This window comes from Carcharodon carcharias, chromosome 9, assembly GCF_017639515.1.
Source record: "Carcharodon carcharias isolate sCarCar2 chromosome 9, sCarCar2.pri, whole genome shotgun sequence".
NCBI classification, from domain to species: domain Eukaryota; kingdom Metazoa; phylum Chordata; class Chondrichthyes; order Lamniformes; family Lamnidae; genus Carcharodon; species Carcharodon carcharias.
In genome coordinates this window covers 61,936,134-61,962,152 of record NC_054475.1, presented here as the reverse complement: position 1 = coordinate 61,962,152, position 26,019 = coordinate 61,936,134, and the positions used below count along the sequence as shown (strand labels likewise).

The 26,019-nt window shown below is 44.5% G+C and overlaps 1 protein-coding gene across 1 annotated transcript in view; it reads right to left on the bottom strand.

Moving 5' to 3' along the window:
* LOC121281737 (centrosome-associated protein CEP250-like) overlaps positions 1–26,019 on the bottom strand; it is a 199,001-nt gene that overhangs the window by 131,790 nt on the left and 41,192 nt on the right. The window contains exons 10-16 of the mRNA XM_041194658.1: positions 15,915–15,973; positions 15,088–15,304; positions 13,627–13,811; positions 8,385–8,442; positions 2,933–3,117; positions 2,548–2,605; positions 336–505 (exon numbers count right to left, since the gene is read on the bottom strand). Coding sequence (XP_041050592.1) covers positions 336–505; positions 2,548–2,605; positions 2,933–3,117; positions 8,385–8,442; positions 13,627–13,811; positions 15,088–15,304; positions 15,915–15,973 — 932 coding nt within the window. The remainder of the gene's footprint in view (positions 1–335; positions 506–2,547; positions 2,606–2,932; positions 3,118–8,384; positions 8,443–13,626; positions 13,812–15,087; positions 15,305–15,914; positions 15,974–26,019) is intronic.

The following is a 26,019-nucleotide window of genomic DNA, read 5'->3' as shown; positions in this document are numbered from 1 at the left end:
ACCCAAAATCATTCAATGGGAGAGCTTATTGGATGAGGACATGAATGATTGGAATGTGTGAAGAGGCTCCATGTGTTGAATGCTCCATCACTGTTCCTGTGGAATACTGCTGGGAGAGAATTCAGGAATTCAACCTCCAATTCACAACTTGCTGTAGTTTGTGTCCCATGGTGTTGTGGGTGAGATAGATTGGAGGACAAAGCAGTTAATAATGTGTGTCCTGGGAAAGGATCTGGAAATATATGTGTTACATCAGATTGGAGGATACAGGGATGGAGAATGACTGAGATGATCAAATGCCCCATGGGACACAACACCTCCTGGGGATCTCTTACCCTTCTTTCTCCTCTCGGTGAGCTGCTTCCTCCTGTTGAGCCAACAGCCGATCCTGGGCCTCCTGTTGGATCTGCTCCAGCCGACTCTCCAGCTGCTGATTGGTCTGTTTGAGCATCTCGATCTCAGTGATGGCCTCGTCCTGTTTACTGCGCAGAGAGACAAGCTCCGCCTGTACTTGGGAGGGAGGAACACACAAAGCGACCACGTTCAAAATAAATAACAGTAAAGCTTCTCATCAAATGTATTCTAAACCACCTGTATTTATCTCCATCACTCTCTGTCTCGAATATCCGTGTCTCTTGGTCTCATTTTCAATGTCCCTATCTCACATGTTTTCAGCCTGACTGCCCCTCTCTGACCCTCCATCACTACCTAATCACAAATGTGATCTCAGGTTACAGGAACCAGCAATTCACCTCACCACCTAACCGCGACATGCCAACACTCAAGAATCATAATGATTGAGACACCAAAGAAATCAGCAGAAATGTTTTCACCCCAATCATCACTCTCTTTAAACTTCCAAAATATCGTCTTCAGACATTACTGATTACCTGTGCAGTCACCTCCTGAATGAATGCAGTGAGGAAAATCAGTTTCACTGATGACCCATGGAAATGTGACTATCCGTACAAAGTATACTCACTCTTTATCAGTCATTGAAATAAAGAAAATATCTTATAGAAATGGAAATCATTGACAGAGACATTTAATTCACATGTGCCTGTCTACTGTAGCCATGTAAAGATTTAAAAAATCCTCCCCAATAAGGTGTGAGAGAATTTTACGTCCTGTCCAATTCCTTTCAGACAAAGTGTCCACCTTATAGAATGGTTACCATACCACAGGGAGGACATTCAACCCATCGTGTCAGTGCTGGCTCTCTGCGAGCAACTCACCAGCTCCCATTCCCCTGTGTTTTCCCTGCAATACTGCAAATCCTTTCTCCTCACATAATTGTCCAATTCACTCTTCAAAGCCATAATTACATCTGCCTCCATCACACACTCAGGCAGTGGAGTCCAACTCCTGACCACTCGTGTTGCTACTGCATAATGGCAACGTGAAACAGCTAGCTTCACCTTTGCACAAAGTTTTGAGATTGCTTGCACTTCCAGGGTGATCTGAGATTGACTGGGCACTTTTCAGGATAGGTAAGATCTTAAGAGCAATTGTGTGTAATTGCTGCCTATGGTGGACAATTATTGAAAATAATCATTTTTATTAGTTATTTTTTAAAAGATTTACTTGGCACGTGGGTGTCACTGACAAGGAGGCTTTCAGTACCTTTTGGTGAGAGTTGGAGAGTTTATACAGCTGGGACATTGTCCTAGAAAACTGAGGCAGACCTTTGAAGCAGCCCAGCTGGGCATCCAGCCATCCCAGTGGCTGCCCACACTCCACATGTCAGATGGCAGGCCCAACACCATCATGCAGCTGCCCCCTTACCACCAAGGCCTGGAGAGAAATCGTGACACTCAGGCCACTTTAAACAGAGCCGTGTCCGCAGAGTCAGGAAATTTCCCAACTCAAGCTGCAGACTGCCACAGTCAAAATCCAGCCCATTGAATAGAGGGTTGATTAGGGCCCAGTTCCAGTCCTGTTATGTTTTTGAGTCAGGCCTCCATCATCACTACAAGATCATGTTTCCTTGTGGCTATTTGCACATGCAGCTCACCAAGCTCATAAACCATCCTCTTTGTGGAAACATAAATCCACAACAAACCCAATTAAGGCTGTATTACATTTTCTCTTCCTCTGACACCAGCTAATATATTATCATTTTTTGCTCTAGTGCTATGTGTCTTTCCCAATTCTCTGCGCACCTTGTTTGTCCCTCTCTAATGTTACCTCCTGGTTTCCAAGCCAAGTTAGTTTAAACCCTACCCTGTAATATTAGCATACCCACCCCAAAAGGATATTGGCCCAGCTCTGTTCAGGTACAACCAGTCCAGCCTGTATGGTGACTGTGAATCAGTTTGGAAGATTCTGCTATCATTTCCCCTGCTCCCCCATCCCGATTCTCATCCACAGTCAGTGTGACTCCATCCTTGACAATCAGCCCCTGCTCACTGTCTGAACCCAGAGATGGCACATGAACCCTCACTGCTCTCCCTCTGGCTACTATCCATGTCCCAGATCTCACCCTGACACACATATGGACTGTGATTGAAGCCTCCCCTTTTCCCTACTGTGACCATCCCTCATTACCTGTGGATTAGCTTCATCGGAATGCCATTCCTCGTTCCAAGGAGACAGAACCCACTCTCTGTAATAAAACCAAAGAAACAGACAAACAGGGAGAAAATATCAGAGAGAAGGCTTCCAGCAGACAGTTATTATTAGATTTCCTCACTCACTGACATCTCAATCCCAAACCCCAGACCAGGTTCCCTCTTCCTGCTGTTCATCAAGAATTTCCTACGATTGAGAATCACATTCAGTGTGAGTCTCAACATGAATGTTCCCACTGTCCCTGAGTACACTGCATTTGGGTTTGTACATTGTGTGTGGAGTCGTATTCAGTACGTGGCGTGTGTACACAGGACATAGGGTGTGTAGACATTATATGTGGTGTATGCTGGGGATCTCTTACCCTTCTTTCTCCTTGCGGTGAGCTGCCTCTTCCTGTTGAGCCACCAGTCGATCCTGGGCCTCCTGAAGCTCCTGTTGGATCTGCTCCAGCTGACTCTCCAGCTCCTGATTGGTCAGTTTGAGCATCTCGTTCTCAGTGATGGCCTCTTCCTGTTTACTGCGCAGAAAGACAAGCTCTGCCTGTAACTGGGAGGGAGGAACACACAAAGCGACCACTTTCAACAATCAATACATGGTAAATTGTCTCATAAAATGAATTCTAAACCATCCCCCACTCCATCTCTCTCTCTCTTTCTCTCTCTCTCTCACTCTCTATTGTTCCCTTCTCTCAGTGTCTTTTTCTACCTTTCTATTTCGCCTGTTGTCAGTATGACTGTCTCTCTCTACATCTCCATCAAAATCTAATAACAATTGTGCTCACGAGCTGACTGATTCAGCATTTCATCCCCCCATCCAATTTCACACCCTGACACCCAACAAACAAGTTGGGAAATGAACGAGACTCCAGAGAGAAATTGGCCCCAGTCGTTTCATCCCAAACCTCTCCCCCTGTAAATTCCCAGAAATGTTGGGTTGGATCTTCCTATTCCATCTCAGGACCAACCCTCATCAGCAGGTTTGGAAATGGTTGGTGGAACCCATCCCCATTCCCATCACTGGAGATTTTGTTTGGTACAGGATAAGTGGATGGGTCACCAGCCCATATCCAGCAGTCCCGACATTGCCAGTTCCATTGCAGAAGTGGGCATTATAGACCTTCCGCTATTTTCATGGAGTTGGGTGGCATTTGTAGATGTCATTACGCATACCAGCTCAGAGGTGTCATGAGCCATGGAGGATCCTTGGTTTGAACTTGGGAGCCATTTGACAGGCAAATTCAATAGTTGGTGCCAGCTTCACATGTGATAATGGAATGCTGTCTGAGACGTTATATATGTTTTTAACACAGTGAGTAATGATAGAGCTTTGTTTTGGAAAGACAAGTTACCATTAAATTGATCAGCATTGTGAATGTGGAAAAGTCTTCAGATGGACTGGAGTACACTATCCAGTAGATAAAGTCATTAAAAAAAATCTTCATTGAACCAAAGGAAATATCTTACAGAAATGGAACTCTTTGAGGGAGGCATTCAATTCACATGAGCCTGCCTTTGCTGCATTGCAAAAAAAAAGTAAAATTCAAATTTGGCTGTCAATTTCATGCTTTTGTTGAATTTCAGCTCAGCCATCTGTCAGCTGTTTCAAAGCTTTGACAGATGGCAGAGGTTTTTGAAGACAAAGTTCTGGAGGCTTTGTTAACACAGTTATGCAATGGAATCTCATTATGAATAAATTCAGCTCAGCATGGTTTGTTGACAATGCTAAAAAGGGGCTGTTAGCTTGTTTATTTTCACAGATTTATGAGCTTCTCAAAGGTGTCCCAAATTTAGTATAGGATTTGTGAGCTCTGAAGATAGTGGATATTGGGCGGGTGGGTGTGGGGATGTGAGGTGGTTGAGTTGGATGTATGAGGGGGCATCAGGGGTATGGAGGGGTGAGGGGGCATGGGGATGAGAGGGTTAGAGGGACTCACTCTCATTGCTAGAGCTGGGTAAATGGAGGCAGGCCTTTTAACCTAGCCACCTCCACCTCCAACTTGCACCAGTGGGAGTTGGTGGCCTGACCCCAGCCTGCCCCTACCACCCCATCATGAAGATAAGCATGAGCGAGCATTGCTGGGCAGGAGATAGGAGAGTGACATTAGGAAAAGGCCCGAATCCTAATTCCTGCCTCCAAGATGAAAATTTGGCTAGTTGTCCTCAGGCAGCAATTGTTTACCTGTTGTAGTTACCTCTTGAACAGAGGTAATATTAAGTGAGCAAAATCAGTGCTATTGATAACCCATGGAAATATGACTATCTCTACAAAGTATATTCACTCTTTATCAGTGATTGGAACAAAGGAAATATCTTACAGAAGTGGAACATATTGACGGAGACATTTAATTCACATGAGCCTGTCTATCTGTAGCCATATAAAGACTTAAAAATTCCTCCCCATTAAGGTGTGAAAGAATTTTACTTCCTGCCCAATTCCTTTCAGAAAAGGTGTCCACCTTATAGATTGGTTACAACACCACAAGGAGATCATTCAACCCATCGTGTCAGTGCTGGATCTCTGTGAGAGCAGCTCACCAACTCCCATTCCCCTGTGTATTCCCTGCAATACTGCAAATCCATTCTCCTCAGATAATTGTCCAATTCCTTTTTGAAATTCACGATTACATCTGCCTCCACTACGCACTCAGGCAGTGGAGCCCAGATCCTAACCAGTGCTGTGCTAAAAAGCTTTCCTCGTGTCACTGTTGCTTCTTTAGCTAATTACATTAAATCAATGTCCTTTGGTTCTCGGCCCTTCCAATTTTGGGAATGATTTCACTTTGTTTATTTTGTTCAAACCATCATGATTTTGCACACCTCTATCAAAGCTTCTGATAATTTTCTCTTCTCTAAGGTGAACAGCCCCAGTTCCTCCAATCTATGTTTGTCCTCACACCCCCCCCCTCCGGAGGCAGACTGGTTGTGGCTCTGCTCACGGCTTATGTTTCAACCAAGGACATCGCAGTTAAAACCTGCATTAGCCATCAAAATAATCAAGCTAACTGCCCCCTTGGCAGGTGTGTCAACAACTCCTGCTGAGCTGAATCCATTCCTAATGAGCCTGCTACGCTGATTTGGGTGGATCTGGGGTGAAGCTCTATTAAAACACATGTTTCAAGTCCTCATTGGTTGTGGAGGAGGATGAAAGCTGCAGTGGGATTGATGCTTTCCAGGTGTCATGGCTTTGCCATGCCATTGGGTAATGATTGCCAATCTATCAGGATTTTGTTGACTGCACCCCAGCTTCCTCAAGCACAGTCCTGTGCTAGGGAAGCCTTGCAACTGTCATCACTAGAACAGTTCTCTTCAAGCTTTTCTACATCCTCTCCGATGACCTCACATCATTCCTAACATCAGATAAGCAGAACTTCCTGTTGAGGCCAAACCATGGCTTCTTTGCTTTGCACTGTATGCCTATATTGATCAAGCCCAGAATCCCATGCACTGCTTTAATCGCTTTTTCAACCTGCCCTGCCAACTTCAACGATTTCTGTATATCTACTCCCAGGTACTTCTGCTCCTGTACACCCTTCAATCTACAAGGGAGCTACTGGTTACAGGGAGCAATCAGGAAAATGGAGTTAAGGCCACAATCAGATCATTCATGATATTACTGAATAGCAAAGCAAGCTTGAGGGACTGAATGGCCTACTCCTGCTCCCATTTCTTATCTTATGTCCTTTAGATTTGTCTGCTTTATTTTGTGTTGCTCTTCGTTGTTCTTCCTACCAAAATGAATCACTTTACAATTCTCTGCATTAAATTTCACCTGTCATGTTTCTTCCCATTGCACCAGCATGTCTATGTCATCTTGAAGTTTATCACTATCCTCCTCAGAGTTCACAAGTTTTGTGTCACCTGCAAATTTTTAAATTTTTCCCTACAGCATTAGTAAAGATCAAAGAAAGCAGTGGGTCCCATACCGACCCCTGGGGACACGCACCATGTACCTTCCTCCAGTCCAAGTAACAACCGTTCACTTCTACTTTCTGCTTCCTGTCACTCAGACAACTTTGTTCTGTGCTGACAGTATCTTGACAAGTCTGTTCAGTGGTATGTTATCAAATGTCTTTTGGAAGACCACATGCACCGTATCTACATCATTATCTATATCAACCCTCTCTGCTACCTTATCAAAAAACCCAAACAAGTTAGTTAAATATGATTTGCCCTTAACAACTCTGTGCTGGTTTTCCTTAACAAACCCAGATTTGTCCAAGTTACTGATGATTTCACCTCAGATTATCTTTTCTGAAAGCTTTCCCACCACCAAGGTTAAACTGACTGGATTATAGTTGCTGGGTTTAACCTTACCCCCTCTTTTGAACCAGGGTGCAACGTTTGCAATTCTCTAAAACTCTGTCACCATCCCTCTTTTTAAAGAGGATCAGGAGATAATGGTCAGCCCCTCCACAATTTCCACCTTTACTTCCCCCAGCATCCTCGGTGTATCTCATCAGGTTTATTAACTTCACATCCAACCGGCTTATCTAATGCCTCCTCTTTATTCATTTTTGACACAGCTCCTCTTTTGCTATGAAATTGGCGGCATCTTCTTCCTTAATAAAGAAAGATGCTAAATATCCATTTCGTACCTGAGCCATGCCTCCCACCTCCAAGTGTCAATCACCTTTTTGATCCCCAATTAGCCCCACTCTTCCTTTTTGCAATTTATAGGCATATAGAAGACTTTTGGATTCCTTTCTCATACTCTGTCTTTGCGGGTCCTATTTAGGTTTTCAATTCCACTCTGAACCTTCTATATTCAGCCTCGTTCTCAATTGTATTATCCACCTGACATCTGTCATACGCACCCTTTTTCTGCTTCATCTTAATCTCTATCTCTTCCATCACGCAGGGAGCTCTGAATTAGTTTACCCTAGCTTCCCCCTTTGTGGGGGTACCTTGGCTGTACCCGACCATCTCCTTTTTAAAGGCACCCCATTCTTCAGTTACAGTTTGCTTTCAACCTGGGCTACATCCATTTTCACTCCATTGAAATTGGTCCTCCACCAATAATTATTTGTACTCTGGAATGCTCCTTGTCCTTTTCCATAACTAACCTAGCCCTTATGATACAATGAACGCTGTCCCCTAAATGTTCCCCTACTAACACTTGATTCACTTGGCACACCTCATTCCCCAGAACCAGATCCAGAAATGCCTCCTTCCTCATTGGACTGAAAACATACTGATGTAGAAAATTATCCTGAAGATGTTCATGAGCCTCTTCCCCCTATTTGTCCTTTAAACTATTACTATCCCAGTCGATACCAGGATAACTAAAGTCAGCCATTATATCTACTTGATAGTGTTCGCTCTTCTCGGTAATTTCCTTGCAAATATGTTCCTCTATATCTTTCTACCTTTTACATTAAAGGCCTATGGAACACACCTAGCAGAGTCATTGTACCTCTTTTATTTCGTAGCTCTAACCAAATAGATTCTGTCCTTGACCTGTCTAGAACATCCTCTCTCTCCAGCACTGTAATATTCTCCTTAATCAATAATACCTCCTCCTTTCTTTCCTTCCCTATTTTTCCAGGACACCTCATATCCAGGATTATTTAGTACCCGCTCCTGTCCTTTTCTGAGCCAGGTCTCTATGTTTATCTATCCAAAGTCAGTGTGACTCCATCCCTGGCAGTCAGCCCCTGCTCATTGTCTGAACCCAGTGGTGGTACATGAACCCTCACTGTTCTCCCTCTGGCTACTATCCCAGATCTCACCCTCAGACACATATGGACTGTGACTGAATCCGCACCCCCCCCCACCAACCCCCCATTCTTCCTTGCTGTGTCCGTCCCTCATTACCTGTGGATCAGCTTCATTAGAACACCATCCCTCACTGCCAGGTGACCGAACCCATTCTCTGTAATAAAACCAAAGGATCAGACAGACAGGGAGAGAGTGTCAGTATGGTAAGTAGGGTTTTATTTAATGTGTAATATACCTTTAAGAAGAATGCTGTTAAGGAAGATCACATTATTTTTAGTAACCAATAGAAGTGTAGCGTGGGCTACCTCTGTAATAGTAGTCAGTAGTATGGAGATACGGTTTGAAGTGAAAGCATACGTGTAGTTGCTGCTGAGCACCTTTGTAAATAAACATGTTTTCCACCTAAGAAGTGTCTGTTGATCAACTCTATCTATAACACCAAGTCGGCCAGCACTTATAACAAGCCTGTGGTGGGGATCTACAAGATCCAACAAACTGGAGATGAGGATAAAGCGAGGATAAAATGAGGATGAAGCAAGAATAAAACAAGTTAATGGAATAAATCGAGAGAAATGAAATCGGACTATACCTCGACCAGTAATTGTAAATAGAAGTTCCGTTCAAATTGACAAAGTAATTCCCTCTCAGAATGCTGTAATTCAGAAGCATTGATCCTTTCAATCCAGCCACAGATGATTGGTCTCATTACATTGAATGCCTCACATTCTTTTTCCAAGCTAACAATGTTATGCGGGAAGAGAAGAGGCCACGTGTGGGAATAAAGCCTGCGGCTTGATTTGAAGATTGATGGCACCCAGTGCCCCAGATCCAAAAAAGTCTGATGAAATGGTGGACCACGTGAAGGGTCATTATCAGCCAAAGCCCTCGGTAACGATGCAACGGTTCAAGTTTAACTCAAGAAATAGAGCCCCGGGGAAGACAATTGCATGTTAGGTGGCAAGTTTGAAGCAGTTAACAGAACATTGTGAGTTTGGTACATTGCTAATCGACATAATCAGAATTGTTTAATGTGTGAGGTGAACAAGGACATGATTCAGGAGAGTTTTTTGTCCGAAACAAATTTGAGTTTTAAGAAGGTGCTAGAGATAGCACTGGCTGTCGAAAGCTCAGTAAGAGATTCAAAAGCCACACAGGGAGTGCAAAATGGCGCCATCCTCCACATTGGGCTGGAAGCCCCAACCAAAAATGACAGGAAAATGCAAGACTCTGCTGAGAGGCAGGAAAGTTGGAAAATGAGAAAAAAAGACTTAGCAGTGAAAACAAAGAATAATTTCAATGGAGGTGGAAACAAGTAGCCTTATAATGATTGGCAGTTCAAAAAAATTGATTGTTTTCATTGTCATGGAAGTGGGCACGTAATGGGACAGTGCAAGGAAAGAGTCAGGCAGACCTTCAAACAAAAGAAAAAACCCAGTGAGACCTACAATATAGAAGAGCCTGAAACAACAGAAACTGATGCCAAACTAAAAACACATATGGGTGAAGACATTCAAGTCAAAGGCATAAGTAGAGTAATTGTTCATTACAGACACCAGTCAGCAAAGCTATCAGTGTTGGCATTGAGAAGCAGAGCACCAAGTCTTTTAGGGTGAAACTGGCTAAGGGAAATCAGCCTTGAGTAGCCACTGAGATTCTGAAAGGGAGCTGGAAATGTTCCTGTTTTGGAAAAGGAGTGTGTAAGGGCTCAACAACCTGTAGAAAAACAGGCTGTCTTAAGCCAAAACACAGTAATACAGCAGAAGGAACTCAGAGAGATCACGCTTAATGACAGAGTTCGAGACGAGGTGAGCAACCTCCGAAGGGACAAAGAAAACGTGTTGAAAGACCTTCACACATGACAAGATTCCCTCAGGTCGAAGATTGTGCCTCTGGAAAAGTATGAAGAGAAACAGAAAGAAATCAGCACATCTCTGAACAAACTGAAGAATGAGTTGGCAGATAAGACACAACAATGCTCAATTTTCCAGGAGGCAACAAACAAGTACAAAAAAGAGGCACAAGAGCTGAAGAATCAGCTGCAAGAAGCCAAAGAGGCTTTGGAAGCAAAAGTGGCAGAATTTTCTAAGAAGCAGACAGATAATAACATTTTGGGAGACTCGACCACTGAGCTCACTCAAGTCGAGCTTACGTCTGAGGTTAGTCTGGCCAATATGGGAGTCGAAAAGAAGGTCGGGATTAAAGTTTGTGCTAGAAAGAAGAAGGCACATAGAAGATGCAAATAAGACTTTAATCCTGGCAGCATATGAATATACTTTTATACATAGACCTGGAAATCAAATTGCAGACACCGATGCCCTCAGTCATTTGCCTTTACAAGAAAATGATGAGCAAATCCCAGTTCCAGAGGAACTTGTTTTACTGCTAAATTTCTTAAGATTCCTCTCTGGTATGTGCTTGACAGATCAGACAATGGACAAGTTGGGACCCAGTCCTATCTCAAGTACGAGAACAAGTGCTTCATGGCTAGTCTCATGAGCCTGTACCTGATGAAATGAAATTATACTTCAAAGAACACATGAAATATCCAGCCAGGATGGCATCTTATTGTGGGGGGGTGCAAGTGATATTTCCTCCAAAGGGAAGGGAGCCACTTTTAATTGAGCTACACCACGCACATCCAGGTATTTCCCGAATGAAGACCATTGCACACAGCTATCTTTGGTGGCCCGGGATAAATAGAGAGCTTAGTGAAGAATTGTGTACAGTGTCAGCAACTGCAAATGTTATCTCCAACAGCTCCGTTACACCCTTGGGAGTGGCCAGGAAGGCCATGGGTACGATTACACATTGACTATGTGGGACCTTTTATGGGAACAATGTTTCTTCTCATTGTCGATGCCCACTCAAAATGGATGGACATATATAATGTGAAGTCACCAACATCTTCTGCTACGACTGAGAAACTACATCAGAGTTTTGCCATTCACAGACTACCAGGAGTAGTCATTTCTGATAACGACACAGCATTTATGAGTGCTGAGTTTCAACATTTTATCAGCCTCAACGGTGTCACTCATGTGAAAACTGCACTGGTACCACCTTTTCTCAAACGGACTGGCTGAAAGGGCAGTTCAAACATTCAAGGCAGGCATGAGAAAGTTAACTGGAGATTGCTTCACAACCAAGCTAGCATGCTTTCTTTTCCACAACAGGACTACCCCTCATGCAACAACAGGTGTCACACTTACAGAGTTATTGTTGAAACACCATCTCAGGACAAGATTGAGCTTAATAATGCCAAATTTAGAGGGGAAGGTCAAAAGAAGTCAGGGAAGCCAGAAAACTAGACACAACTGGCATAGTCATGAGAGGAAGTTTACTGTGGGAGAGACTGCATCACTGAAGAACTTTGGATAAGGACCAAAGTGGTTACCAGGTGAAATAAGTGCAGTGACTGGACCTCCGTCTTACTACATGAAAGTGGAAGGCCGAGTCATATGGAGGCATATAGATCATCTAAGGAAGAGAGAAAAAGATCACAAAGAGATGATTCCACCAGTGTTCACGACCAGGTCAATGTTTCCCGTTGAGAGAACTCAACCCAGTACTGACATGTTTGGTGTTTCTGATGTGTCTGATGTGCCTGCAACAGTTGAGGATACAGGTCTGCAGGTGCCCACAGAAGCACTTGATGTTCAGACAACTCTGGGAAAGGAAGTTTCTGACAAAGAATGTGAAGCTGAAGAGCTGAGACAATCTACACACATATGGAAACCCCCAGAAAGATTGAATGTATAAATTACTTACCAGTGTAAATAATTTGCTATCTTGAGAAAATTGTACATATAAATATAAATGTATATCTGAGTAAAGGGGGAGGAATGTGGTAATTATGCTTTAATCTAATGTGTAATATACCTTTAAGAAGAATGCTGTTAAGGAAAATCACATGTTCTTTAGTAATCAATAGAAGAATAATACCTCTATAGTTAGTAGTCAGTGTTGTAGAGGTAGGGTTTGAAGCGAAAGCACACATGTAGTTGCTGCTGAGCACCTTTGTAAATAAACATAATGCTTTCCACCTAAGAAGTGTCTGCTGATCAACTCTATCTATAGCACCAACTCGGGCAGCACTTACAGCAAGCGTGTGGTGGGGATCTACAAGATCCAACAGTCAGTCACAGTGACAGAGAAAAGGCTTACTGGAGACATTTATTGTTAGATTTCCCCACTTACCGGCACCTCAATCCCAAATCCCAGACCAGGTTCCATGTTCCCGCTGTTCATCAGGAATTTCTTGGGATTGAGAACTGCATTTACTGTATCAACTGTGTATGGGTGTATAAGGAGTGTGTGCAGTGTGTACACTGTGTGCGGTGTATATAAGCTGTGTGTGGGGTGTATACACAATGTGGGGTGTGTACACTGTGTGCTGGGTATATATGCAGTGTGTGCGGTGTGCACACTGTGTGAAGGGTGCATAAGCAGTGTGTGGGGTGTGACACTGGAAGGTGTCTAAACAATGTGTGGGGCGTGTACACTGTGCGGTTTGTATAAGCATTGTGTGCGGTGTGTACAATGTATGCAGGGTGTATAAGCAGTGTGTGGGGTGTGTAAACTGTGTATGAGGTGTATAAACAGTGTGTGCAGTGTGTATAAGCAGCGTGTGTGGTATGCATATTGTGTGCAGGGTGTAAAAGCATTGTGTGCAGTGTGTACATTTTGTGCGGAATATGTCAGCAATGTGGGGTGTGTACGCAATGCATGAGGTGTGTACACTGTGTATGTGGTGTATAAGCAGTGTGTGTGTTGTGTACACTGTAAGCGGGGTGTATAAGCTGCATGTGCAGTGTGTACACTGTGGGGGTTGTATAAGCAGTGTGTGGGGTTTGTAAAAGCAATGTGTGCATTGTGTACACTGTGTGTGGGATATATAAACAGTGCATGCCATGTGTACACTGTGTGCAGGTTGTATAAGCAGTTTGAGGGCTGTGTATCCAGCAAGTAGGGTGTGTACGCAGTATGTGAGGTGCATACATAGTTTTTGTAGTGTGTGCACTGCATGTGGAATTTGTAGGCAGTGTTCAGGGTATGTGCACAGTGTGTGGGGTGTAGACACAGTGTGCAGGGTGTGTACACAATACACAGGATGTCTTTGCAAACTGCGGACAGTGTATATAGTGTGTGGAGGGTGGTATATGGGATGTGCACACAGTGTGGGGTGTATACACAGTACATAGGGAGTGTACATAGTGTGCAGGGTGTGTACACAGTACATGGGCTATGTACATAATATCTGGGGTGTACACAGTATGGGGTGTGCACACAGTACAAAGGGTGTGTACACAGTGTGTGTGGTGTGTACAGGGTTTCTTACCCTTCTTTCTCCTCTCGGTGAGCTGCTTTCTCCTGTTGAGCCACCAGTCGATCCTGGGCCTCCTGAAGCTCCTGTTGGATCTGCTCCAGCTGACTCTCCAGCTGCTGATTGGTCAGTTTAAGCATCTCGATCTCAGTGATGCCCTCGTCCTGTTTACTGCGCAGAGAGACAAGTTCCGCCTGTACCTGGGAGGGAGGAACAGACAAAGTGACCACGTTCAATAATCAATGAAAATGTAATCTTGAAAGAAAGTGTATTTTAACCACCTCTTTGAACCTCCCTCATTCTATGGTTCTCTCAGTATGTCATTCTATCTCCTTCTCTCTCTTCTCTGGTATCCCTGCCTTTCCCTCACTCTCTCTTCCTTTCAGTCTCTCCATCTCACTCTGCATTTAACTCCTTTAGATTTTTGACTCACAGTGAGCTGAATTTTCCCTGCTGGGTCACAAGCCTCACGTGGTCTCAACTCTGGCTTGAGACCCCAGAAGTCAGGTCACTCATGAAATTGCTGGAAGCCACTAATGAAGCAGGGTACCTCCAGCAGCCCTATGCAATTAAGGATGGTGTGTGGACCAGGAAGGTGGGAGGCCCAATAGCAATGGTATAATTGTCTCTGAAACAGGACCTTCGTCATTCCAAATGGAAGTGGAAAACTGGATTGTTCGAAAACATGTGGATCATCTAAGAAGTAGAGAGACACTTCAACTACCAGTTACTCCACCTGACATTGAATTCAAACCTTTGATCCCTGAGGTGCCAGATCGACATAGAATAGACACACCTGATGTCTCTGTCGAAGTAAATAATTCTGACCTGCCATTGTCTAAGGATGTCCCTGATGCTGCAGTTCCTGGTCCAGTCAATCCAATGGTAGAATCTCAAATTGTAGAGCTACATCGCTCTACCCGAATTAGAAAACTACCTCAAAGACTTAATCTATAATTGCATGAACTGTGTGTATATGTATGTGATATGGATTAAGATATTCTTGTAAATAAAAGATGTGAAAAAAAAGGGGGAGGAATGTAGTGATTGTGGGTAAAACCTTTCATCCTGTTTTAGGGATTATGATTGTGCCACTGTATCAGCCCTAAGCGCGGGTAATCTTAGGGGCAGAGCTTTCCATTCGTAGACCTGGTACAAGCATCTAGCTTCATCAGGGACTCTGTAAATAAAATTTACTGTTTCTATTAAGAAACCTGTCAGGTACACCGAGTTTATTACAAAAAGAAAGTTGGTGAGGCATGAGATTCAGGGAGTGCGGGGGGGTGGGGGCAGTTCCAGGACTTAGGGCCAAAGCAACTGAAGGCATGGACACCCGTAGTAGAGTGATTAATATTGAGGAAGAGGCCAGGGCTAGGCAGACAGCTGATGGCTGAGGCTTTGTGGGCTGATGAGTAAGGGAATGAGCCCCTCTGTTTGGTCCAATTAAAGAGGAAGCTGCTGGCCAGCAATGGTTACCTGTTCTGTTGGACCTGCTGCTCCATCACTCCACAAGGCCCCTTGCTTTTCTTCAAAGACAGCCTCTCCATCTTTAACAGCGCTCATATCGACTTCTTGTCTGGTAACCTTTGAACTTTGTATCCCAGAATCCTCCAGTGCCTGCTGCGGCAGGGGTTCTTCTTCAATCGAGATGATGCGGCTCACGTGACCCGCACTCTCCCAATTGCTCTGAAGCCTGTTGAATGGGTGTAATGTGAGAAACAAAAGGACGCTGCATTAGTCCAAGGCTAGCAATCACGTCACCAGGGTTTAAATAATGAGAACAGGTTGCATGAATTTGTTTGCATTCCTTTGAGTTTTGGAAGGTTGAGGATTGAGGTGTTTAAGGAATTTGAGCAGGTGAATAGAGAGAAAATTTGGTGGGAAATCAAGAACGAAAGAACATTATCTTAAAACGAAAGCCAGTATGAAGAGGAGTGAAATCAGGAAGAACATTTCCACACAAACAGTAGTGAAAATCTGGAATTCACTCCCCTCAAAAGGCTATGGATACTGGGGAACAATTGGAGTTTGTGCTATTGAGATTGATCGAGCAAAGGCAAAAGAGAAAATAGCAAAGATCCTCAAGGGACTTGAGAATATGTATTAGATCTATAATGTATATGTATATATATATATATATAAAATAAATATTTATATAAATATATCTTTCAACGCTTTTGAATCAGTTAGAATCTAACAGCAGTTGGCTTCCAATATGCAACAGCCATATTAGGCTCTGGTTGAGTGGTATGAGGTGGTGTTGGGGGCTGAAGGGTTCTAGATGGTAGAGATAAGTCACTTACCACTTTGGCCATACATCCCCCTGGCTGGTGTCAGAATCCTTTCTCTGCCTGACCTCTATCTGAAATGGAGAACCAGTGATTATAAAAAATAAGGCAGCTAATGCACAATCCCTTAGTCCACAGTTACCATCCACTCAATGTCTGTCATTCTCATTTGAAGACATGTTGCTTCAGTAGTTGTTCTGTTCCATACAGCTCACACCTTATCCGCATTCAAGATGGGTGAAGTCATGTTCTCCAGAAAAACTACAGTTTATATTAGAAGTTAAGAATATGAGAACTTATAAAATGTCAGAGCACTAGAAACCTAGTCTTCAAAATCCACAACTCTAGACCTTCTAGAATAGAATAATTGGGCAGAATCACCCGGTCCCATTGGCGTCAGCTGTCATGGCGGGCGTGAGTGGACAATATGGCGAGAAGACCAAAAATCAGTTTTATGCCGTGGTAAAACCAGTTTGCGATCATCTGCTCCACCTGTCAATGGTGGGCCATGGTTTCTGCTGCCACATGTTGGGAACCTAATTTCAATATTTTAGAAGCTCATTATAAGCCCTGCTCACCGGAATCATCCCCCCCCTCGCTGGATCAATTGGATGCCAATGTGTTTCACAGCTGTACATAAACAACGTGCACCTGGTGGGCTGCACTTCACTTAGGACTTTGAGTTTGTTTGCCTACCTTGCTTCGGGCAGCGCTCATAGTCATCAGCGCCAGGCTTCACAGACAGCACCACATCACTTTTAGAGGGGCTCACGGGCAGGTCTCCACCTACCAGATCAGCCATAAGGCGTGGGTGGCTTTTCAACAGCTGCAGGTCTAGGGCTTGGTTGGGGAAGGGGGAGAAGTGGCCTCAGGCAAGGGAAGAGGCTGCAGGGTGATGCTGTATTGAGTAATGAGGGTATCCCATGTGGGGGCACATGTTGATCTGTGCAAGTGGCCTCAAGATGATGAGGACTGAGGAGGCAGACTCCAGAGGAGATGAGGCCAGGTGGAGATGTGGGAGTGTGTGAGAGAATGAGTGGTGATGTCCCTTGAGCTGGCAGTGAGTGAGATGCCAGTGAATATGTGATGGGCTTGTGAGTGTGTGAGTTTAGAGCGATGAGATGGTTACCTTACCCTTGCTGCTCGGATGAGATCATTCATCCTCTTTCTGCACTGAATGGCCAACCTCTTCTGTGCAGCATTGGCACTGACCACCACTGCCAGCACGTACCAAGGCGGAGTGGTGAGATTGCTGGACATCTTGTGGCCAGAGCGGGGATGAAGGACATCATGGTGGGCCTCCAAAAGGCATTCCAGTGATGGGTCACTGAAGTATTCTTGGCTTTCAGGGCCATGTCTTTACTGGAGCAGTGCTGTGCTACAAACATTGAGAACTCAATGTGCGGCTACAGTTTAGATATGGCACCTGGAGTGAGGAAACAGTGATGTAAAGGCATGGTGGGCTATTCAGAGGCCACCTGCCAGTGAGATCATGTGTTTCCTATGGTTGCATAATTAATGAGGCAGGAAGTGGGCGATACAGTGCGTAAACCCGCCACTGCGGCCGGTGGGTAAAACATCATTTTTTACATCTGCTGCCACACTTGGTGCAAATCTGGGATGATTCCCCCGATGGAATTATAGAATGATTACAACACAAAAGGGGGCCATTCTTCCCACTGAGCCCATGTTGGCTCCTTTACAAGACCAATCCAGATATTCCCATACTCTCCCCAACCTTTTTTCAATAGTCCTGCTATATTTTCTCCCTCAATTCCCTTTTGAAGGCCACAATTGAACTGGCCACTACACTCTTAAGCAGTGCATTCCAGATCCTAACCACTCGCTATGTAAAAAAGGTTTTCCTCATGTCATCTTTGGTTCTTTTGCAAACCACCTTAAATCTGTTCTATGGTTCTCAACACTTGCACCAATAGGAACAGTTTTTCTGTATCTTCTCTGTCCAGAGCCCACAGGATTTTGAATATGCCTAGCAAATCTCCTGTCAGTCATTTCTTCTCTAAGAAAACATTTAGATTTCATTTGATGTTAGCTGCCAATTTCTTCTCATACTTTCCCTTTGCTGCTCATATTTCTTTTTTCACTTTCCCTTGGAACCTTCTATATTCAGCCTGAATTTCAACTGCATTGTCAACCTGTCATCTGTCATACATACTCTCTTACAGTTTTATATTACTCTCCAACTCCTTCTTCATTCACGAAGCTCTGGATTTGTGTCTCCAACCTTTCCCCCTCTTGGGAATGTAGTGAGACTCTACCCAAACTATCTCCTTTTTTAAGGCAGCCCATTGTTCAGTTACAATTTATCTGCCCATATTTGATTTCAACTTATCTGGGACTGATCCATTCCTACTCCATTGAAATTGGTCATCCCCCAGTGATTTTTTTTACTCTGGTTTTTTGTTTTTATATTCCATAGTTAATCTAAACCTTATGATATTATGATCACTGTTCCCCTACTGACAATTGATTGACTTGACCCACTTCATTCCCCAGAACCAGATCCAGCAATGCCTCCTTCATCATTGGACTGGAGACATACTGATGTAGAAAATTCTCCTGAACACACCCTCGAAACTCTTGCTGTACTACTATCCCAGTTTATATTCAGATAATTAAAGTCCCCCATTTTACCTACTCCATAGTTCTTACAAACTCTGTAATTTCCTTGGAAATTTGTTCCTCTGCATCTTTCACACTGGTTGGTAGCCTGTGGAATACACCCAGTAGTGCAATTATATCTATATTGTCCTTAGCTCTAACCAAATAGATTCTGTCCTTGAACCCTCTGGGGCATCCTGCTCTCCAATGCCATAATATCATCCTTAATCAATACTGCCTTATTTCCTTCCCTATCTTTCCTGAACACCTTGTATCTAGGAATATTTAATTCCCAGTCCTGCCCTTTTCTGAGCCAGATTTCTGTTATCACCATGACCTGCAGTTCACCAATCTTATTTACCATGTTTCATGACCTTTTACATACATGCACTATAAATGTAATTTAGACCTTATTGCATTCTCTCTTACTCTGACCCCACCTAATACCTTACTATTTCTTACTCTAGTGCTATTTCTTACAATTCTCTGTGCATCTTGTTTCTCTGTCTTTAATGTTACCTCTTGGAACCCATCCCTCTACTTAGTTTAAACCGTCCCCAATAACATTAGCAAACATTTGTCCCAGCTGGAAATAAGGTATTCAGGAAAGATAGAGGAAGAAAGAAAGGAGGAGGGGTGGCAAGAATGATTAAGGGAAATATTACAGTGCCGCTGGATCAGTCAAAGATAGAGGTTATTTGCTATCGTTAAGAAACTCTAGAGATTACTTCATTAGCAGGTGGATCCCACAGAGAAACAAAAGGGACGGTGACAACATTGATATGGAATTGGGTCATTGACAGGGAACAGAGAGCAGTGGTGAACGGTTGTTTTTTTGGTCTAGGGGAAGGTTTAGAGTGGAGTTCCCCAGGGTTGGTGTTAGGATCCCTTCTTTTCCTGATATATATTAATGACTTAGGTCTTGGTGTGCAGGGGACATTTTCAAAATTTGCAGCTGGTACAAAACTTGGAAGTATTGTGAAGCTGGATAGTGATAGACTTCAAGAGGACACAGACACAGGTGGAATGAGCGGCCAAGGGGAAAATGAATTTAATGCAGAGAAGTGTGAAGTGATTAATTTTGATAGGAAGGACAATGAGAGGCAATATAAAATAAAGGATATTATTTGACAGGGGGTGCAGGAGCAGAGAGACCCATGTATCTACGTACATAAATTGTTGAAGTTGGCAGGGCAGGCTGAGGGATTGGTTAAAAAGGCATATAGAATCTTGGGCTTTATTAATAGAGACACTGAGTACAAAATCAAGGACGTTATGGCGAATGTTATAAAACACTCGTTCAGCCTCAGCTGGACTATTGCATCCAATTCTGGACACTCTTTTGGAAGGATGTGAAGATGCTGGAAAGAGAGCAGGAAAGATTCACGAGAATGGTTCCAGGGATGAGGGACTTTAGCTATATAGATAAATTGGAGAAGCTGGGACTGTTCTCTTTGGAGAAGAGAAGGCTGAGAGGAGATTTAATAGAGATGTTCAAAATCACGAGGGGTCTGGACAGAGCAGATAGGGAGCAGCTGTTCCCATTGGTGGAAGGAATGAGAACCAGAGGACATGGTTGAAGATAATTGGCAAAAGAACCAACGGTGACATGAGGAGAAACATTTTTACACAATAAGTGGTTGGGATTTGGAATGCATTGCCTGAGAGTCCATTGGAGGTTTTCAAAAGGAAATTGGATAATTAACTGAAGTGAAAATATTTGCAGTGCTACAGGGAAAATGTGGAGGCAAGGGACTAGCTGATTTGCTTTTACAGAGAGCAGGCATGGACACAATGGGCTGAATGGCCTCCTTCTGTGCTGAAACCATTCTATGATTCTATATTTAATACTCCTTTTTGAGCCCGGTCTCCATTATTGCAACATCAACATATTGCCATGTGGCTACGTGTGCCTGCAGCTCACTGACCTTATTTACCACACTCTGTTCAGTTACATATAGGCACTGTAAATCTGAATTAGATCTTACTGTATTTCCTCCTCATCTGACTCCACCTAATACTTCCTTATTTCTTACTCTAGTACTTTTTTCTTCTCTTAATCCTTTGTGCTCCTTGTACTATATACTATATCCTGGTTCCCATCCTCCTGCCAGGTCAGTTTAAACCCTCACCGACAACACTAGTAAAGCATCCCACTAGGACATTGTCCTATGTCCCACATCCCCCAGAATGAGTCCCAGTGTCCCAGGCATCTAGCACCCTACCTCCTGCACCATCTCCCTAGCCACACAGTCATCTGGCCTATCCTCCTATTTTTCTATACTTACTATAGCATGGCACCAGGAGTAATCTGGAGATTACTGCCTTTGAGGACCTGCTTAGTAACCTCATTCCTAGCTCCCTAAAATCTTCCTGAGGCCCTCTTTCTACATATGTCATTGATACTGATACAGGACACACATATCAGTGGATGTGTTGGTTGTCATCTTCCAAAATTCTGTAGATTCTGGAACTGTCCCAGAACATTGGAGGGTGGCAAATGTAACCCCACCATTTAAAAAAGGAAGGAGGGAGAAAACAGGGAATGACAGACCTGTTAACCTAACATCAGAGTGGGGAAAATGCTAGGGTCTATTATAAAGGATGTGATAACAGGACACTTAGAAAATATCCAACGGGATTAGACAAAGCCAGCATGGATTTATGAAAGTGAAATCATGTTTGACAAACCTACTGGAGTTTTTTGAGAATGTAACTAGCCGAATAGATAAGGAAGAGCCAGTGGATGTGGTGTATTTGGAATTTCAGAAAGCTTTTAATAAAGTCCCACATAAGAGGTTAGTGTATAAAATTAAAGCAGATGGGATTGGGAGTAATATATTGGCATGGATTGAGAATTGGTTAGCAGACAGGAAACTGAGAGTAGGAATAAATGGGTATTTTTCAGAGTGGCAGGCAGTGACTAGTGCAGTACTGGAGGGATCAGTGCTTGAGTCCCCGCTATTCATAATATATATCAATGATCTGGATTAGGGAACCAAATATAATATTTCCAAGTTTACTGATGACACGAAACTTGGTGGGAATGTGAGTGGTGAAGAGGGTGTTAAGAGGCTTCAAGGTGATTTAGACAGGTTGAGTGAGTGGGCAAATACATGGCAGGTGCAGTATAACATGGACAAGTGTGAAGTTATCCACTTCAATAGGAAAAACAGAATGGTAGAGTATTATTTCAATGGTGATAGATTGGGAAATGTTGATGTACAAAGGGACCTGGGTGTCCTTGTACACCAATCACTGAAAGCAAGCATGCAGGTGCAGCAAGCAGTTAGGAAGGTAAATGGTCTGTTGGCCTTTGATTGCGAGAGGACTTGAGTACAGGAGCAAGGATGTCTTAGTGCAGCTGTACATGGTCTTGGTGAGACCACACCTGGAGTATTGTGTGCAGTTTTCATCTCCTTACCTAAGAAAGGATATACTTGCCATAGAGGGAGTGCAGTGAAGGTTCACCAGACTGATTTCTGGGATATCAGGATTGGCATATGAGGAGAGATTGGGCTGGCTAGGCCTATATTCACTAGAGTTCAGAAGAATGAGAGGGGATCTCATTGAAACATATAAAATTCCGAAGGGGCTGGACAGACTGGATGCAGGGATGATATTTCCTCTGGCTGGGGGTCTAGAACAAGGGGTCACAGTCTCAGGATCCAGGTTAGGCCATTTAGGACTGAGATGAGGAGAAATTTCTTCACTCAGATGATGATGAACCTGTGGAATTCTCTACCACAGAAGACTGTGGATGACAGGTCACTGAATATATTTAAGAAAGAAATAGATTTCTAGACTCTAAAGATGTCAAGAGGTATGGGGAGAGAGTCATGATCATATTGAATGGGAGAGCAGGCTCGCAGGGCCGAATGACCTCCTCCTGCTCTATATCATGAGGTTGTTCATCCACCCCACCTCAGGGGTGCGATGAACATTGTGATGGGTAGGACCAGAAATTCAGCGTGCAGCAAAAAATCAGTTTTCCTCTAACAGGGAAACAGTTTGCACTTTCCCCCACTTGCTTTTCATGGCGGGTTGAGTTTCCCACTGCTCCATGTCAGGAACTTATTTCGCATCCATTTGCATCTCACGAATGCTCATTAAAAACCCAGCTCCCTGGAATCACGTTCACACTCCAAATCTAATTGCCCCACCGGTGGTTAATTAGACTGGTCTGATTCACGACCGATACAAGTGGCACGTACCTGGCGACCTGCATCTCAGTCACAACTTTGGGGGTTGTACATGCAGTGTTCGCCTACCTTTCACTACACTGCCCTCCCAGCACCCCTGATTTCAGGCCAAGGCTGCTCAGGCAAGACTAGGGGAAGGGATGGGAAGTGGGGAAGGAGGGTGAGTGGGGTGGATGGCACACACTTTACTTGGATGGGGGGAGTGACTGGTGCCCAGGAGGGAAGGGGTGGACAGAGACATATGACCGGGGCTTGGGGTTGGGGGGGGTGGCGAGATTTAAAGGAAGAGGGGGCATTAGTGTAAGGCAGTCCTGGGGCAGTGTATAGCACGTAGTCAGGGCCAGAAATTAAAGGTAGTGCTGGGACAGTGTGCACCATGCCGAAAGGCTATGCCTGGCACACATGTCTTGGTCCCAGGGAGGGGGAGGGCCTGTCTGTGCTGTATCAGTCATGCACAGCATGGCCGGCAGGGCATGGTCAGTCCCTCACACATTAGGCTCTTGGGGGTTGGCGGCTTGATACTGGGCAGCAGGTGGCACAGTCACAGTTGGAGGAGGCATCTGCAGCTTGTAGATGGGGAACTGGTAGGTAAGGTGGGGGGCAAGCGATGATCTCATGGAAGGGGGTCCTTGTAGGACACTATACTTAGGATCTCAAGATGGGGAGGGGTCAGGGTGACATGGCTCATGGGGACATGCACAGAAAATGGTTCGGGGAGGGCAGGGATGTCTACAAGAATAACGATGGGCTTAGGGTAAGAGGGGGAGGAAGGAGAGTGGTCGGAGGGAGGGAAATTTGAACATGATGTTCTTCCAGGACGAAAGGATACACTTAGATGGTGACAGGAAGGGGGGTGCTCTTTGGGGGTGTGGGGGTGGGGGGCGAGTTGGGGGTATGGGTTGGAAGCTGCTCTCACAATAGAAATGGAGCAGCACCATTTCAACAGCCAATGTAAAGACACAGTTGAAAAATAAACTTGGAAAAAAATCACCAGGGCAGGGGTTTGAGGGCTTGGAGGAGGAGCCGACTACTACACTTTTAGGCTGATTGGAGGGGCACTCTAATAATTACCGCTTCAGGACATGGAGAGCAAGGCTCAGCTGAGACATGTTAGGAAGACTCAAAATGTCAACTGAAGGATTTGGGCACCTTAACACATGGGGCAGCATTTTGCCCTTGGAGGGTGGGCTTGGCAGGCAGGAGCAGTCGGGAAGGCAACCACTGCCCATGATCGGCACCGGACCGCGATTTCATGCTGGCAGGCCAACGAAGGACCGCCCAGCGTGAAACACGAGGAGCGGTGCTCAGAGCTGCCTGTACAGGCTGGGAGAGTGGGGTGAGCGCAAACTTATGTGTGAGTGCACACTTCATAATCTCCCTGAGGCACAGAGCTGCTTCAGGGACATGAAGCATTGTTAAAAAATAAAGAAAATGAAAATGTAATAAAACATGTCCCCTCATGTGACTCTGTGCAGTAGCTTGCAAGACTCTGTCACATGAGCAGGGACATGCTATTAATTCAATTGTAAAACTTTTATTTTATTTGTATTTGATTTTGGAAACCTCATCCCGCCTGTGGATGAGGTTTCCAAAAATATGCAAAGGCCGCTTGGCCTTTTCACCTGCCCGCCAATCATTAGGTTGGATAAGCAGTGAAAAATTTAATTTAATTGATTATTTAATGGCCTTAACAGGCCTTTTAATTGTCAGCAGGTGCGCTGCCAGCTCTGGTGCCCGCCCGCTAACCGAGCTATCATGCAACTGTACGTTGATGCAGGCGCACTCCAGCAGATCGGGCGCACACCCACCCGCCAAGCAAGATTTTCTGCCCGTGGTGTGCATTAGCTTGCAAGAATCCATTACAGCTTGGGGCCAAATGTTGATTGGGTTTGAATAACCATTTGTCCCTCCCATAGGAACATGAAAAGGTCAGAAGGATCAAACTGTAAAGGGGCAACAACTAAAGAGCATAAGCAAAGTGCTCCAAAGACCCCGACACATTGCAGTTGGGAGGTTCAGGGTTTACACGGTTCAGCAATTACAGTCATTACATTAGTGTAAGGCTGGGCTCTAGTCCACTCCAAAGGGGGCAGCCTGGCAGTGCCCTGACTCAGGCTCAGAGCGCCTTGCTGTACTCATCCAGATCCAACCCCCAATGTGCTGTCACTCCTGGGCTGGGGAGGGGTAAAGTCAGTTACCAGTGATCCTGTGCTACAGCTGCAAGGGAGGATCTGGGGATGGGATACCTGGAATGAGGGCAGCCCAAGCGCTTCACAATGAATCCCTCACTTGGCGACAGAAGGTGATCATTGCAGGGTTATGTTCAATCATGTCTCTAATCACTCTCCCCACAGAGACAAGGAAGAGTGCAGAATGCTGGCAGCAGGCAATGCTGCCTTCTTCATGGTTTTCATACAACTGAGGAGGAGAAGAAGGGTCCATCACTGTCAGGCAGGGCAAAGGGAAGAGGCTCACCCTGAGGAACATGGGCCAGAGAGGCCACATTATGACCCAGGAACTGAGGAGGGACTAATTCCATAGAGGCATTTGACGACACGCAGGATGTACCGAAGATGCCTCTCATACTTGCAGATGAGCGAGAGACAGTGCAGTAGACACCTTCATTTGTCCAGACATGTGGTGGCTCACATCTCCCACATTCTTCAGGAGGATCTCACGCCGCATAGAGCCCAGTGGCTCTAAAGGTGACCGCCACACTCAATGTTTTAGCAAGTGGTTCATTCCAGGGCTCCATTGGGAACGTTTATGGAATATCACAATCCTCTACTTATAAATGCAGTAGCAACACGAGTGGTATTCGCCACTAACAGGATGCTGCCGTCAAGCCAAAAAGATGTTCTGCCTATTACACAAATGAGTCATGTGGTATATGAATTTCAGTGCCAGTGTGATGCTAGGTATGTAGGTCGTACATCCCAAAGACGGGTGGATTGTATCAAGCAGCATGTCCCAGCCACTGTTCACAATGGGCAGGGTACAGACTGTACCCAACCATCTCGTGCTTGCAAAACTCAAAGCACAGTGTCCAACATTAGATGTGATTCTGCGATTGGACAACATTTATTAAATAATCCTCAATGTGCTAAGAATTATGCTGACAACCAATTTAAGATTGTCAGTCAGGCTCACAGTGTGGCTCATTTACATACACTGGAAGCTACATATATTAATACAGATAGAAAGAACATGTACTCACATTGCACCTGTTTCAGCTAAACAAAATAAGTGACAGCTATTTGCTGACTCATTCCTCAGGGCATTGCCTTGACCAATCA